This window comes from Drosophila subobscura, chromosome O (genome assembly GCF_008121235.1).
Source record: "Drosophila subobscura isolate 14011-0131.10 chromosome O, UCBerk_Dsub_1.0, whole genome shotgun sequence".
NCBI classification, from domain to species: Eukaryota; Metazoa; Arthropoda; class Insecta; order Diptera; family Drosophilidae; genus Drosophila; species Drosophila subobscura.
Genome location: NC_048533.1, coordinates 3,560,582 through 3,576,856, shown reverse-complemented (window position 1 = coordinate 3,576,856; position 16,275 = coordinate 3,560,582). Strand labels below are relative to the sequence as shown.

Here is a 16,275-nt window from a genome sequence, read left to right as displayed (position 1 = left end):
ATGGAGTTTTATAAATTATATATTCCCCATGGAATATTTGAAGTATTCCTCTTCGCATGGCATTTTGTCACTGATTTCAGCCGTCTTTTGACCATCGCATTGCATATTTTATATAATTTAAATGCGAAATTTCTGTGTCTGAATGTCTGGCCGAATAACTCGTTGAATATTTATAATGGCCCGACCTTCAAATGTCCCATATTTTAACCCTCCTCCTGCTCTCCTCTGGGCCTCTGTGCTCTTTTCATGTGAGAGAAATATTTGATTGCATGCATTATGTAAATACATACATAATAAATATTAAGAGCCAAATTGTTGGGTCAACGCTGACATTTTGTTTATACTCGTACCTAATGAAAATCTCTCAAATAGTTTTCACACATTTCTCTCTCTCTCTCTCTCTCTCTCTCTCTCTCTCTGCTGCCAGTGCTGCTGCTGCTGTTTCTACATCTCTCTCATTCTGGCTCTGCTATTGTCTCTCTCTCCCTTTAAGTGTTGCACAAATTTATGTGGCAATTATCAACACTCTCGCAGCAGAGACCGCATCATCCCATGCAAGAAAATATTCATTAAAATTCCTTTTGTTTGCCGAAAGATTTTTCAACTTTTGGTCATTGTTTGGTTGCGTTCTGTGTGTGGCTTATCTTGCCCCCAGGAGCCATGTGTCTTCAGTGTCGCTTTCGTGTGTCTCCTGTGTAAATTTAGAAATTTACGATTATTTAAAAATTCATTCATGCAATGGTAGGGCAGGAGGCAGTAGATAGTGTGTGTGTGGCATAAAATATGAATAAATTATCGTGTCCATTGTTTGGGACTTTGCACACGGAAAAGTAACCAAAAATTGGAGAAGGGCCAACGGAGCACGGAGTAGTAGAGAGCGGGGAGGGTCAGAATTGAGGAAGTTCTGTAAGACTTTTCTGGCCACAAGCAACACGGATAAGGACACACGGACACATGGGGCATTGTCTTAACTGGAACTCGAAACCCTGTAACCCTCTCTCCCGCTCTCTCTTCTCGGACTCTGGAACCCTCTTGAACATGCTGTTGACATGGCTTTTGTCATTTTCTGGTTATGGCCAAGCGGACAAAAGGAACGCAGGAACCCCCCCTCCAACCCCATCCCTATCCCCTTACCGCCTACCCGCTACCCTTTACCATTCCTCGTAAATTTTCTCCTTTTCTGCATAAACTTGTTTGCTACAGTTTTGCTATACTTTTGGCTACACTTTGTGCCATGTTTGTGTTGATTTTATATACAATTTTCACAAGATCAAACGAGAAATGTTTTTTAACATTTTGTATAGATTTTTAAACAAATTTTTCAGAAGATCAATTCAGATCAGAACAGATAATCTTCTAAAGAGAGAGAGAGAGAGAGAGAGAGAAGGAGAAATAGATTTAATTTTCTGTAGAGAAAACTGTTTTTAAAAATCCATAAAAAATGTTAAAAATGGAAATTTAAAAACATAAAATCGACACAAAACATTTTTGATAGCTTTTAAATGATCAACAAATATATTCAAATGGGGTTTTATTTAGTGCTCCACAGATTGAGCGCTATCCCAAGCCTATACACTCAAAGAAATTAATCCAAAAAAGTGACAGCTAAATGGTAAAGCAGCTGGAAAAAGCTGGATGACCAAAAATTATTGCCAAATAATATTGCCATTGAAACATATATTTCTAGTCATATTTACTGTAGTGTTGGCTCACTTGAATTTCAATTAAAATTGCAATAAATGAGGGAAACATAGAATCAGTTTGAGAGGCACGTATCGCGCATTACAATTTATGGATTATTTTCGAGAGATAATTCGAATATTTGTTAAATGAATTTAAATGAGCATTGATAGGACGCTTCTCTGATTTTCCTCTGATTTTGCTCCGCTGTTGAATTTCCTCTGCATTTAATGGCATTTCCTGCCGCCCACACCCTCCTGGGAGATTTTCCTCGCTCTCTGTGTCTCTCTCTCTCTCTCTCTGTGATGTATATTTTGTTCACTGGCTTATTTATTTTTCACTCTTTTAATTGACTTGAATGTTTGCAGAGTGGAGGTTTATGCCATTTCTGTAATTAATAACAGACCGGACGAACGGACGAATGAACGGGCGTACATACGTCCGAGGGATGGGATTGTGACTGCGGTGGGGGAGGGGGTAGGATCCACTTGAATGATTAATGAAGCTAAAAATGTCAACGATTTCCAGCTCTCCTTTTCTGCAGGTGGAAAAGCCACCCAGCCACCCAGCTGCTGCTGCTCATTTCAACTTTTATTTTTTTGTGCAAGTGAAAGTGTTTCCTTTTTGTGCCGAGGTGAAAGAGTCCTGTGGCAGGTCGCGAGTCCGTGCGGACATCAATTATTCATTAATCAAACACTAAATACATTTAAGTTGATATTCATTTCCCATGGCAATTAATTAGCCAAAGTAGCAGCACGGTTTTTTGATCGCCTACATAAATCTCTCCTGCTCTACCGCAAGAGGTTGCAACAAGCGCTTCGCTTCGCTTTCAATTTGCAACACAGTTAATGTTGCAACAAGCACAGAAAATAGCAGAACAAAAAAAATACAGAAAACTTTTCGCAGTAAAACAAGGAAAAAACCCCCGGAAAGCAATAAGCAGTCGAGGGGCTGCAGCAGCCATAAAAACCAAACAGTTTCCAGTTCCCCCACTTTTCAGTCTGTGAAAATGCAATCAAGTTGCAGCACCAACAGCAGCAGCTCAAATCGGTGGCGACACCCAAGAAGGAGCGCCCCAAGAGCGGCAACAAAAAGTGTCAATTGACAATGAAACCGAGAAGGCGAGTGGTGGGAGGCGGCATGACGGGAGCTTGCCATGGCAGGACATAAAATCCTTGGACCCCAAGTAAGTGAGTGAGGAGTCTCGGCTTTCGGTTAACGATTTGGCCATTTGGCCAAGCACTTTCCATCCGTCCACTGGATAGCGCCAGCACCAGCTATCCAGCAGATACTCCTCGTTCCGTATCTGTGCCCTAGCAGCAGCAGCAGCAGCAGTAGGATATACCCATTCGTAGCAGCAGGATACAGCTGGATGGATACAGCAGTATACTCGAGTGTATGCGCAATGCCAACTATTTTCGGGGCCACTTGAAACTTGAAGGAAACTTGAGGGCATCCTCCCCGCCCATTCCTTCGGGGATATTTGATGTAAAAGTTTTTGCGAGGCTCTGCTCCCATTGGAGCCCTCAATCTTCCAGGAGTTCCACTTAATTGAAATGTTTTCATTCCATCGGCCAATTCCTCCCGATTACTCATTCAATATCCACAGAATTAATTGAAAGTCGAGCAAGCAGGATGAGCATGAGAATGAGAGACTCATATGAGCGGTAACCAAAAGTTTGTGCCAACCAAAAAGATGATCAATGATTTAATGCAAGGAGCAGGGAGAGAAGCGAAAAGTTAAGAAGCTTTCATATCTACATGGAAATATACTTTTTGGAGAGCATCAAAAGTGTCAATATGTGGCGAAGTTTTGCGGTGGTGCAAAGTAGCAGAAAGAAAAGACGTCTTCCAAGAGGATAAGAGTCCGATTACCATATTTAGGTTTGCTTGGATTTTTAAAGTATTTTCTAGAGGGAAAACTCAGTCCAGTTTGTGCCTCAAGTTACTTGAAATTTGAAATATATCTCTGAAAAAATACTTTAAAAATTATTGAACTTTGCCGCAAAACATATGGAAAATAAATCCATATTTTCCTATAAATTCTGTAGTAAAAATGGTTCTAATATTAATCGTAATTTTCCTTAAATATTCAAAATGAATTGAATTAGTGGCGGATACTGTTGAAATAGCCAGAAAAGACTCCAAGAAGAGAAACATTTTTGTTTCTGCAAAATCTTAAATATATCTTTTTACAATTTACTGGACTGACATGCAACGTTTTGGGGGTGGGAGGGCGTGGCATGCCACTCTTACTAGCGGAATGGCGATCCGACAGTAAAATGCACTTTGACAGGCGAGCGGCTTAGCGTTTGCGCCATTTTTAGGCAATTATTTACTGTGGCACACAAACACACAGACAGGGACAGAGACACACACAGGCAGACAGCAGATGCAAACACAAACACAGCTACAAAGCAGAAGATGAGAGAAAGAGTGTCTGAGGGGCATGGGGCATGAGGGGCAGGAGCATGAAGGCAATGCGAAAGCCCTGAAAGCTTATCTTGACAGCCATTAAATGGCCGCAAAGCAGCGCATGTGAATATGTGATTTATGTGTATGCGAAAAAGTCTAACTGTTTGTGTCTGTATTTGTGTGTATGAGTTTAGTATCTGTGTGTGTGTGTTTATTTAGCATCTATCTGAGTATCTGTATCCATGTGTGGTGTGGCTTGCGTGCGTGTGCATTTTTAAGAGGGAATCAAACGGTGGACGTAGCATCAGCAGCGGCGCACGACTTCTAATCGCGCGCTTATCGCGTGTTGTCCTGACTACAGCCACGCCCACACATGCCCCAGTCCCACACACAAGCAAACACGTTCCCCTTTACCTCCCTACTCCCTGTGGCATGCCAGTGGTCTATCATTTTTATCGCCTTTAGGGGTCTACTATTTGGTTTATTGACCCATTCTGGCCAGGCACTAGGAGGCGGCCGGGGAGCGACCAGAGGTACAATTTGTTAACGGCCATAAATCCCATACCCTCTCCGCAGCAGCAACCAATTTTCATGCAAGTTAATTTCCAGTTTAAGTTCAGATTTTCCTTCCTATAAATAAATATCACGTATACGCCACCCTTTTGATAGATGATATTCCCTGCCCTCTTCCCCCCACCTAACCCTACTCCTTGGTGGCTAATAATAGAGCACACACTGCCCTTCTGCTAGAGATTCTTCTTTGGTGGCTGGTGGCTGCTGGCTGCTGGTGGCTGGCTGCTGCCTGCCTGCTCCTTCGGCTGCTTTCATTAATATTTTTGCCAGCACAAACAATGTATTGACATTTCAATTAATTATGAGCGCATGCGAGCAACAGAGACAGAACGCTAGACGGTTGGAGCAAAAGGCAGACGAAGAGGGTGGAAGGATAGAGTGTATTGGACGCGAGCCGTGACCTTTTGGTGCCTCTCCTCCTTCTGCTAGCTCTCAGAGAGATGGGAAAAGTTCAAGCTCTGACATTTGCGAGATGTGCAAAGAAAGTTGATGGGAAAATGAAATGAAAAGTTAGCAGGAAAGTACAAAAATGTTAGGGAGAAAGGGTTTTATGGTCTTAGAGGCATTTTAGTTAGTCCAAGTAAGAGCATGGAAACACTTTAGAGGTTGCAAGAGTGGTTTTAGAAACACTTCGGAGGCACTTCGAAAGGTTTTTGAAGAATTTTATTTGGGAGCAACATCTAAGAAATGTCACATCAGCCTACAAACTACTGAAATAACTCCAAAGTTTGATAGAAAATGCACGTAAATATTCAAATAATTTAAAGTGCTATTAAGTTGCTCCAATAAACTCCAAGAGCACCTCTCTCTCTCTCTCGCTGCTATGCAAACGCACTTTGACCTTTTGCAAACACACACCTTTCACGTGTATCTCTCTTTCTGTATCGCTGCCTGTCTGCTCGTTTCGTTCGCTTTTCTTTTTCCAATTTTGGCTTTTTCGCCGAAATGTCATCAAACCAACTCGGCAGCGACAGCGGCAACGGCGGCGGCGGGGCCATTGTGGTTGTCGTTTCCGGCTTGAACTGAATTCAATGTTTATCTGTGGAAACTGTCGCTCTCAGTCTCTCTGCTCTCTGCTCTGGGAAAATGTTAAAGTTTAGTCAAAAGTCTCCGTTGCTGCCACACCAACACGGAGGAGGTGAGAGCTTTATGCAAATCCTAGCACACACAGAAAGAGGTCCTAAACGCAAAATGCTACTAAGCCCACTTACTTACAATTTAGCAAAGAAAATAAAACCAAAGAGAGCGAGGGAGAGCATACACAGAGACAGAGAGAGAGAGAGAAATCATATTGCGAAAAACGAGAGTGTAAAATTCTTTATTTTTTGCATAGTACATGTCATAAGAACGAGAGGAACGGGGGGCCCGGGGGAACGTACCGAAACGAGGAGCAAAACGTAGCGTAGCGGACGAATAAAACAACAACAAGCAGCAACAAAAAAACTGAATCCCAGAGCTTTATGGCACGCACACAGCCATGCATACACAATACACAGACACACACTCGTCGTATAACACTTGACTTTATTCGCAAGTGCCTTAATAGTGTGCGTGTGCATGAATCTGTGTGTGTGTGTGTGAGTGTGGACTACTTTCTGGTTCTGTGCGGGCGTTCGGCACAAAATCCAATCAACATAACGAGCTACAAGCGCCGCTGAGCGCCCCGGCATAAAACGCAAAAAAATACATACATCAGTGTGTGTGTGTGTGTGTGTGAGTGAGTGTGTAGTGGTTGTGCGTGTGTGTGTTGGAAACACTGGAAGAAATTATGTTGCAAGGGGATAAAGGCCCCTTAAGCCCCACAAGCCCCTGAACCCCCACCAGTCCTGCCTGAATGGAATCCAAATCCCCCTTGAATAATCTTTTCAAAATTGTGATTGAAGGAACTTATGTCGGGGATTTTGGTATAACAAAAATATGAATATATGTGAAATAAATCTGATAGATTGGTGGCGCTCAGGATTCACAAATGGAACGGAATCCTTTCTGGAATGTAACTTTGAGCGAAATTTAAAAATATGCAAAATGGCCTGGACCTGTTGGATGCTGTTCGATCACTGTCTGAGCCAACATGTTCGATCATTACTGCTACTCTCACCCAGTGAGACTTTATCATTTATTCATTTCAATTATGGAATCTCTGCCAGAGATTCCTCCAACTCCAGTCATAATCAATCTTTAAATCGTTTTTTGCCACTGTTTCCCACGCCGTTCATTCAACTTTTGTGTCATGTGGCAGCAACAACAACAGCAGGCCAAATACCAAGGCGGCTAAAACGGCGGCTCAAAACCAGCGGCTGACTGACAGCAGTGCTGTTGTTTCTTGTTGTTGTTGCTTCTGTGTGTGGGGGGACACACATTGCCTAGCTGGGAAAAAGTGTGTCGACGAGACCACACCACACGCTCACGCACAAACAAATGAAATAAAAGTAAACCCATTTACACCACACACATATACATACACAAACACACACACATTTAAGCACACACTTTGAGCAAGGGGGAGTGGGGTAGGGGCATTTGGCGCCAACTGCTTTGGCAAGCTGAAAATGTGGGACATTTGGCAGTCGCATTCGCATTGTTAACTTTCTTTGACAGCGGGCCAAAAAAACAAAACACAAACAAACACACACAGAGAGCGCAACAAAAAAAAGGGACCTCCTAGGGTCCATGTCCTCTCTGCCAGTGCAATCGCTGGTTCTCCTTTTATTTTTCTGCTTATTATGACTCCCCCCCGCTGGGTCTTATGATTTTGATTGGGGTAAAAATAACACCATAATGCGTGTTTATTCTGCTTTGGCATCAAGTTGTACTCGAAGGATCGGTGAGAGCAAACTTCCCTTCCATATATCAGCGAACTTAAAGAGACCGATAGAGCATCACAAAAGCAGAAGCTTCGTGCTTCAAAACATCACTTAAATGCGGTTTTACCCAGCAGCAAGATCAGCCCAAGCAGAATTCCCATGTGAAATGCAGCAACAATTTTGCATAGTCTCCTTTCACCGTCACCTTCTCCCCTCGAGGCAGGCACGAATCTTGCATGGCAGAGCAAGGATTGTGCTTAGTTGCAGGTAGCCGTATAAAGTTTGACATTTGTTTGTATAACGCGCAGCGACTGATCTGAAAAATTATAAAAACAATATCTAGGCTTTCGAGACATGAACGAACTTCATGTCGGAACTTGCATGGGAGACGCAGAGAGGAATAGTAACCACAGACAAAAGATATTTGTCAGTATGTTTCTGTGTGTTCAAATCCATCATATTTTTGCCATAATTTTGTTCACACATTTCTTCAATGCCAAAAGCAATTTGCATGTAATCTCTCTGGTGACAAAGAGCATCACTTCACTTGCTTTGCTTTTCCCTCAACGCACCCCACAGATGGTGGGTGCATGGTGTGGCCTTACTTTTCTGGCCTTTTTCCTGCGGTGTATCTGTATCTGCAACTATGGCCACAACTGCAGCCAGTGGGGTGTCCGTGTATTTATGGGTTGCAAATTGAAGACACAGCAGTCGCAGTAGTAGCAGCAGCAACAGCAGCAAATTAACACAGCACGAACGAATCTCAATCGAATGGCTATGTCCAGCCTCCTGTTTGTAGCCTGTTGCCATTCCACCCTATTATGATGCCCATTGTGTATGTGTTGCATGCCCCTTTCAACAAATTGATTATTTGCATTGAGATCCTACAGCCTGCTGCCTACTGCCGCCTGCAACAACTATAAAGGCACTCGACTCGGTCATGGCCACGGCAGATGTTCGTTCGTTCTGCCTGTCTCGTCTGCCCGTCTCTCTGTCCGTCGCTCTCTCTCTCTCTCTCTGTCTTTCTATCTCTCTCTGAATATGCGTCAGAAATGGGCGTGGCAGCCACACGCACTTATCACCCATGCAACAGCAACAGCAGAGGCAGCAGCAGCAGGAGCCCATCGACCACTGGAGTGAAGAGAAAAATGCTTATAAAAGGATTAATTCGATTCCAATATACGCACAGACGCACACGGCACATCCCACATTCCCCATTCAACCACTACGAATATCTACCATTTTGCATTTCCACATTTTCCATTCGGTATTCAGGCTTTCCTCTCTTTTGGGGCAGGCATCTCTGGTCGACAGATATCAGCTGGGGATATTGCCAGTCATTGTGTGTGGCATTGTTTTAAATGCCCCCAAACCATAATGATTGTTGCACAAATGAAACGAACAGAAGAGAATCAGAATGACAGCGTAAGCAAAGAATGTCTGCGGGTGTGTGGGAGTATGCATTGAAAGAGTATTTCAAGAAGGATATAAGGAATGAATAGTGGATTCTATGCATAAGAGATACATCAACAAAATCGATCTACAGTTCTACTGATAAATAGTCTTATTTCTCCCTGTTTTTTCAGGCGAACAACTTTTCAGTCGTTAGCTCAAAACCAAACATCTCTGAAAGATACCTGAAATATCTTCTTAAGAATCGACAATTGTTAGAGCATTTCAACTTCATCTTTTGGGCCCGACACGACTTTAACTCCTTATTCCCCATGGTCTTTTGTGTGGATTGCGTTGGCTGAGTGGCGGATTGCAATTTTCATTTTTCATGCAACTTAATGGATGCACCGCTGCCTCCTGAAACAGATTAAAGCTTCATTTATTGGTGTGGCAAAACCTTTAAATTTTCCATTTTGGGAATCAGGAAGTGTCTGCCATAGCGCAGGATTAATTTAATTTATTGCCAACACGCGGAGACAGAGACGCACACAGCCACAGATAGAGACGCAGAGAGCTGCACATCTACAGATACAGATAGAGACAGGGAAGGAGGCTGCATACGACCGTTGCATAGATTGAATTGCATTTCAGGTGATGCCAGGGCACAGATTGGCCAAAATGGCATGTTAATTGGTCTAAATTTGATTTCCAATTTAATATCACACGCCGCACACACACACACACACACACACAAATGCCACACAACCCCATCCTGGGCCCAGGTCGCAGGATGGCAGTGTGCGAGGGTGCCATGGCCATGCATGGTGGCAAGGTGCAAGACTGAATCTGCGGCATAATCAAGGCGCAATCCGAGCGCTTGTTCGGTGCCGAAAATTATTCAATGAAGTACCGTATCGATAGAATTATCAAAGTAGTTAATATTTCTCCCTCCCTTTCGCATTTCAGAGGCCACACACATCAGCAGCAGGAGCAGGCTAAGGAGAAGGAGAAGGAGCAGAACGCTGCGATCCACACCCATATCCACGCAGCGAAGGACACACACAGCAGGAGAAAGACACACCGAGGCCTAGCCATGGGCAGTGGACACTATTTCTGGGCGATTTTTTACTTTGCCAGCCTCTGCAGTGCTTCACTGTAAGTACACAGTAGATACCTAACCATTCCACCTTCACACACACACACACACTCTCATATTAAGCCACCAGCATAAGCTTTTTCTTGATTTTTCTGCCTATGTATTATTACCGCTTTAATCATTTTTTGTGTTTGCCTAGCTGTGTCCTAGTACTACTTCGGCCTCGCCTTTCCGCAGCTGCACATCAGTCTGAGTCGGCTTACTGTAACTGCTAAAAGTAAACCACCAACCAACCAGCCGCTTCTTCATAATTTGTTGCCTACGCGTGGGTCTGTAGTATCAGCACTTAAGCGCCGGGCAAGTGGCTTTCCAAAATGGCAATTTACATACAATTGTCATTAATTTTTGTGGCGCACAGACACTGCAGAAGCAGAGCCCATGCCTCGCTTTCGAGGGGCAGTAAATACGATACATATATCGGTTAATGCCCCTCCTCCTCCTCCACTTAATGGCTGAAGTAGTCGTGTAGTTTATGCCTCTTTCATCCACTTTACTTTACAAAAACACAGAATACTACTCGTCCCCACGCCTTTTTCTCTCATTAAAATGTAATTAAATTTTCGTGTAATATTTTTGTCGGAGCATAAATTTTGGAATTATTTACGCTCAAGTCGAGGCCAGAGTCAGCAGAAAATACGCATCCTCTATGTGACTTTGGTTTCTTCTTCTGATAAGTGCGACAGTGTATAATAATCTCTCTCTTTCTAATGCAAAATAAAAAACACTCTGATTCCACCTCTAATTTGTACATAACAAAATCAAAAAAAAATATTTAAAAAAAACGATGCTGTATGAAGCTTTTTTTCCAAAAATATTCAACATAAATTTCAAGCTTTTGTCCAAAGAAAAATTTGCTTATAAAATTATACCGTTCGTACGTTATCCCCATATCCTGATTTCAGAGCAAATAATGCCAAAATAAATTTCCGAGAAAAGGAGAAAAAAGTCTTAGATCAAATTTTAGGTGCAGGCAAATACGACGCACGTATCCGACCATCCGGAATCAATGGCACAGGTGAGCATACCCTCTAATATAACACCAACTAATACTATTACTCTATTTGGAATACCCTTAAATTTGAGTTTTGTGTTTTTGTTTTTTTTTAAGCTTTTTTCCGTTTCAAGTGCTCTCAAAAATAAACACATGATATTTAGTGTTAGTTATAACGAAAATAACGAAAAATCGAATAGAAATTATAGCGATAATCTAAGTAACTAACTAACTAGGTTAGTTTATATTAAGCTGAGACTCAGTTCGCTCAGAGTTTAGTTAAGTTATAAATTCACTTTTTTGCAAGATGTTGTCGATAAACTCACAATTTAAACCCCAAACTTTATGCCAGATGGTCCCGCCATAGTCAGAATCAATCTATTCGTACGAAGTATTATGACGATTAGTGATATCAAAATGGTAAGTCCACTCACACATGGAGAACCCAACCCAGCAAGCAAAAAAAACTAGCAAGAAGCCAGTACTATCATTCGAAAACAGAATTCGATCAAAAAACATTGGATAGAGATTCGATAATCCTCCAACTTCCCCAAATCACACTCCTCTTTCACTGTCTTTATCTGTCTCTGTCTTTTACTCTGCCAAATCTCATCTAGAAATGCTCCTGCCTCACACAAACACACACCCACAATCACACCCACTCACACTCTTACATTTGTTTTTGTTATCTCTTTCTCCTCTATGCGTATAAATACATACATACATATATTCCCTACCAGCCCACATATTGAGTTTGATTTTTTTGCCACTTTTTTATGGCCGATTTTCTTGTACAAGTCTTTCTGTACCTTCCTGTATGTACGTTATCCTTTGCGTTCATGTTGTTCTGCTGGGCTCTAGAGACCCAGCAAATCAATCGTTTGTTTGTTTCCCAATTTTTAATTTAGTTCAATAACTACATTCAAGTGTTGGCCACTCGAGGTGGCTGCCTCCTCATATAGCAAGTGCAAATTGTGTCCTTCACGCTCATTTCTTTCCATATATTTTGTATGTGTTTTTTTCTCCCCCATTCACACAAACCATTTATTGGACATTTAAAATCGATTATCCTACCCGCCCCCTTGAATTACAAAACGATGCGCAACGTTTTTGCAAGAGTTCATTTTTTGCATTGCAGTTCGTTGTTTTTTTTGTTAATTTAATTACGAATAAAGTTGTTCCTGATTTCCAGTTCATTTTGTGTTGACTTTTGCCACAGCAGCAGCAACAGCAGTGACATCCAATGACATCATTAATAATGTAAAAGCATCATAAATATTTGCAAAACTAGCACAGACACTCACACTCCAACACACAAACACACACTCACTGAAATACATACATATAAATGACAAATATCCGAGTATATATTGTATATCTACGCTTAAAGCTCTATTCAACTATTAAGGCATATAAATTAGCAGTTTTTTTTTCCGATACACAAAACACGAATTTCCATTTGTATTTTTGCTAATTTCCACACACACCTAAACACCAGGCCACACCACCCCACCACCACCCCAGTTTGAGTCAAAACCCCCACTCCCCTCGAAGGTCACAAACCACCGCCACCACTCCATAAACAAGAAAAACAAAAGCAATTTTAGTCTTAGCTTAACTTAGCTTATACAGCAGAAAAGTACTCTTTACGCATAGCTTTAACTTCTTTGTATCTGTAGAATGTAAGAGAACAGAACAACAACACCAAAGAAAAGCCAAAGCAAAAGCGAAAAGAAAAAGAAAAGCCATAAAATAAAACTTTATTACAGTGGGAAGGCGGCCGCCTAAGGAAAAGTGTTGCCTGCGCTCGAATAAAGAATCTACAAAAAAGTGTTGCCTGCCTTTGGCCTGGGGCGCCTCAAATAAAATCTCGTTTTTCTCTTTTTGGTTCATTTTTTAAGTTTCTTGGGCGCAACAGCTGTTGCTTATAAAAACCATTTTTTCCAAACAACAAAAAAAAACGAATTTAAAAAAAAGTATTGTCCATATGTATCGTCTACCCCTCCAGATGGTCCCGCCGTTGTACGCGTCAACATATTCGTACGAAGTATATCGAAAATCGATGATGTGACTATGGTAAGTGCCCCCCACGCCGCGTCTAATCCTCCACCATTAAACTGCAAATCTTAGGACAGACCCTTTGACCTCCTCCTGTTCAACTCCACCTCCTTCGTCTCGTGAGATACGTGATAGGGTTCTTGTTGTCGTTGTTGTTCTTGTACTCCGCTCTATTTCTCTCTTAGGATAAAAAAAACAAAAGACACCACAGAAAAAAAATATCTAATATTATAATATATTCTATATTTATATCTACTTATAATACATATCAATGAACTATGTTTGACTATCGATGTGATTAATTGATTTTTCGTCCATTTGATGATTTCCTTTTTGTAAATTTTCGCCTTCAGTTCCTTTTACGAAAGTTTTTTTTAGCAAAATTCTCTCTCGCATTGGTTTTTGTTTCAATTTGCATTTTCTCAAATTAGAAAGTTCTCTTCCGTTTGCATTGGTAATTGAATTAGTTTTATTCTTCTTTTCTTCATTATACAGTTATACAACAAACAAAAATGTAAAAAATACAAAGCAAAACGAAAATGTCTTTTTGGATCTCTTTCCTGTACACATTTCTCGCTATCTCCTTCTGTCACTCACTAGCTGTCTATCTTTCTCTCTCAATCTATCTGTCTCTCTCTATCTATTACTATCTCTTTTAATTTTTAACAAAAAATAAAATAAAATAATCCCTAGATTAAAAATTAATTTCTACAGCTCTCTCTCTCTCTCTCTGTCTGTCTCTCTGTACAAAAAGCTCTATAAAAAATCGTAATGTTAATTGTTAATTATTAAATTAATATTGAATTAATCTTGTATCCAAATTGAACTCATCATTAAAATGCGATCTACAGATGTGCATTTATGTGGAGGATTAAATATTGCTATTTATTTTCTCGACGAAATTTACTTAATTTGATTTATCATTTTTTTGCTGATGTTCGTATGTACAAAATATTTAGTGGAACAATGGATATGAAAATGTGAAAATGTGTGTTCCTGTTTTTGTCGATGTGTGTGCTTTTGTGTATGTGTGTGTCGTCCCCCTAAACCCTCACTCTTTCCCCAAAGTAATCCAATGGAAAATAGTTGTTCCTTGTTTTTTGCGTTGGTTTCCCCCCACCCCTTAAAATCAGTACCGAAATTGAAAATGTATGTCTGGCATGCATTCTTCAAAGTGCAATGAACAACTATGCAAAAATTTCAACCATAAATAAAAAATAAAAGAATATAGAATGAATAAAAATCGAATCTAGAACTAAAAATCAAATTAGCAAGAAAACTAAAAATCCAGCAAAAAAAATACGACATAACATACAGAATATTCCATTTTTTTAAAATGAGATCCATGCAGACATTTTTCTTCTATTCGAATATTTTTGGTTTAGTATTCAATTAAATTTTTGTTAAAATTTTCAGATTTTCTTGTTGAGTTTTTTCTGTGTGTTTTCCTTTGATTTTCCATAACATTTCGTGCACACACATATGAAAATTCATCAAATAAATAGCTTGTAAGCCTTAAAAGTTAGTTTGTAAGTATAATTAAGATTCCAACTAAGTTCAGGTTCAGGATGGCAGATTGATTGATGATCGATGATTGATGATGAATTTTTGTAGCTAATTTGGCCACAATGGTGAAGGTGAACATGTTCCTGCGATCCATATCGAAGATTGATGATTACAAAATGGTGAGTCCGCCTCAAGGGATCGAGCACAACCACAACTACAACTACACAACCACAAAAACTACAAACAGCTACAAACTCACTCACACACACACAACCCCAAAAAGCCGCTTACTTTCTCTCACTTTCGCTGTCTGTCAATGTGTGTGCCGTGTGTGCGTGTGTGTGTGCTCGTAATACATACCGAAAATTTGCAATAATTTGTGGATGTCTATGAGTGGCAGCGCCTCTCTCCGAATGGAATATTTGTACATTTTTCGTAAACAGAAACTCAATTGTAAACTATATCTAATTATTGTATAAAATATACGTGTATATCTTTAATTGTACAAAATACGATTATGTATTTATGGTTTTCTTTTTTACGTTTCTTTCGACTCAGAGGCTCTCCTGCTTAAACGCTTTTGTGTCTCTCTCTCCAACCACCGCCACAAACGATGCCACATGCTAGAGATCGAACTCTGTCTATTAAATGCAAGCAAAATACCAGCGAAAGTACTTCTAAAAAAACCTACGTTTAAGTATTAGCTATAGTTTAAGCATAAATTTAAGTGAGAAACCAACCACCAACCACCACAGATACAGCCACCGCCATTCACCTTAAACCATCTTTGAAACCCACAAGAAAACCCCCCACGCTCTCTCATTTAATATAATTTTCCTTCGATTTCGGTTTCGGTTTCGTTTTCATTTAAATTTAAATTTTGACAAGAATATAGGGTTTCAAAACTGCTTTAATATACATAAATGAAAAACAGGTATTTACATGCAGAATTTTAACGGAAAATTGAGCCACAAATCCTTTCCACACAACCCAACAATCCTCTGCAGTTTTGCTCTGGAACAAAAAAGTGACAGCTGCCACACAAAACAAAGAGATCAGAAATACAGGAAAATTACATTTAAAAGAGCCCCATACCCCATTATATTTGTAATAATTATTATTTTTTACTCACGTAAAAATGTTTTCAGTCAAAATTTTTGATAGTTTTACGAGTGACAAACAACAACAGAAGTGGTAGTAGCTCTCATTATGGCCAACAAACAGTGTTTTTCCATACACTTTTATGTTTCAGAGTCCCAAGTTTTGAGTTACAAAAATGTTCCATCCTTTGATGTGTGGCATTTTCGACCACTTTTCGCATGAGTTTTAATTAGTTTTCTATTAAAATTCCTTAGGAATACTAAATAAAGTAATCAAAGATTTCATCGCATGAAAATTTAAATTTTAAGTTAGATTTTAAGCCATAAATAAAAATTAATCATATAATATTTAATATAATTTTTTTAAAGAATGATTTAGATATATTTAAATGTCTATGAATCTATGTTTAAGGCACCTTTGCTTTTGTCTTTTCACTCCGCTTGCCACCTCCTACTTTATGCTTGCTGTTTGCTCTTTTTTGCTTGACTTTTTGCCTGTGCAACACGTGGCATGCCCCGCATTTTGTTGCATTATGACATGTTTACTAGGCATTCAGACATGAAACAAAATGCTGAGGTCCTTAAAATCATATATATATA

At 40.1% G+C, this 16,275-nt stretch overlaps 1 protein-coding gene across 23 annotated transcripts in view; it reads left to right on the top strand.

The window, feature by feature from the left end:
- LOC117899722 (glutamate-gated chloride channel) overlaps nt 1-16,275 on the top strand; it is a 39,048-nt gene that overhangs the window by 12,006 nt on the left and 10,767 nt on the right. For 9 of the 23 annotated variants that reach the window (XM_034809946.1, XM_034809959.1, XM_034809964.1 and 6 more), the window contains exons 2-4: nt 9,831-10,019; nt 10,923-11,035; nt 14,684-14,754. In XM_034809946.1, the coding sequence (XP_034665837.1) occupies nt 9,958-10,019; nt 10,923-11,035; nt 14,684-14,754 (246 nt within the window). In that variant the 5' untranslated portion in view covers nt 9,831-9,957. Of the gene's footprint in view, nt 1-9,830; nt 10,020-10,922; nt 11,036-11,363; nt 11,432-13,019; nt 13,088-14,683; nt 14,755-16,275 lie in introns of all 23 variants that reach the window. The other 14 variants (XM_034809948.1, XM_034809963.1, XM_034809958.1 and 11 more) reach the window with 3 other exon arrangements.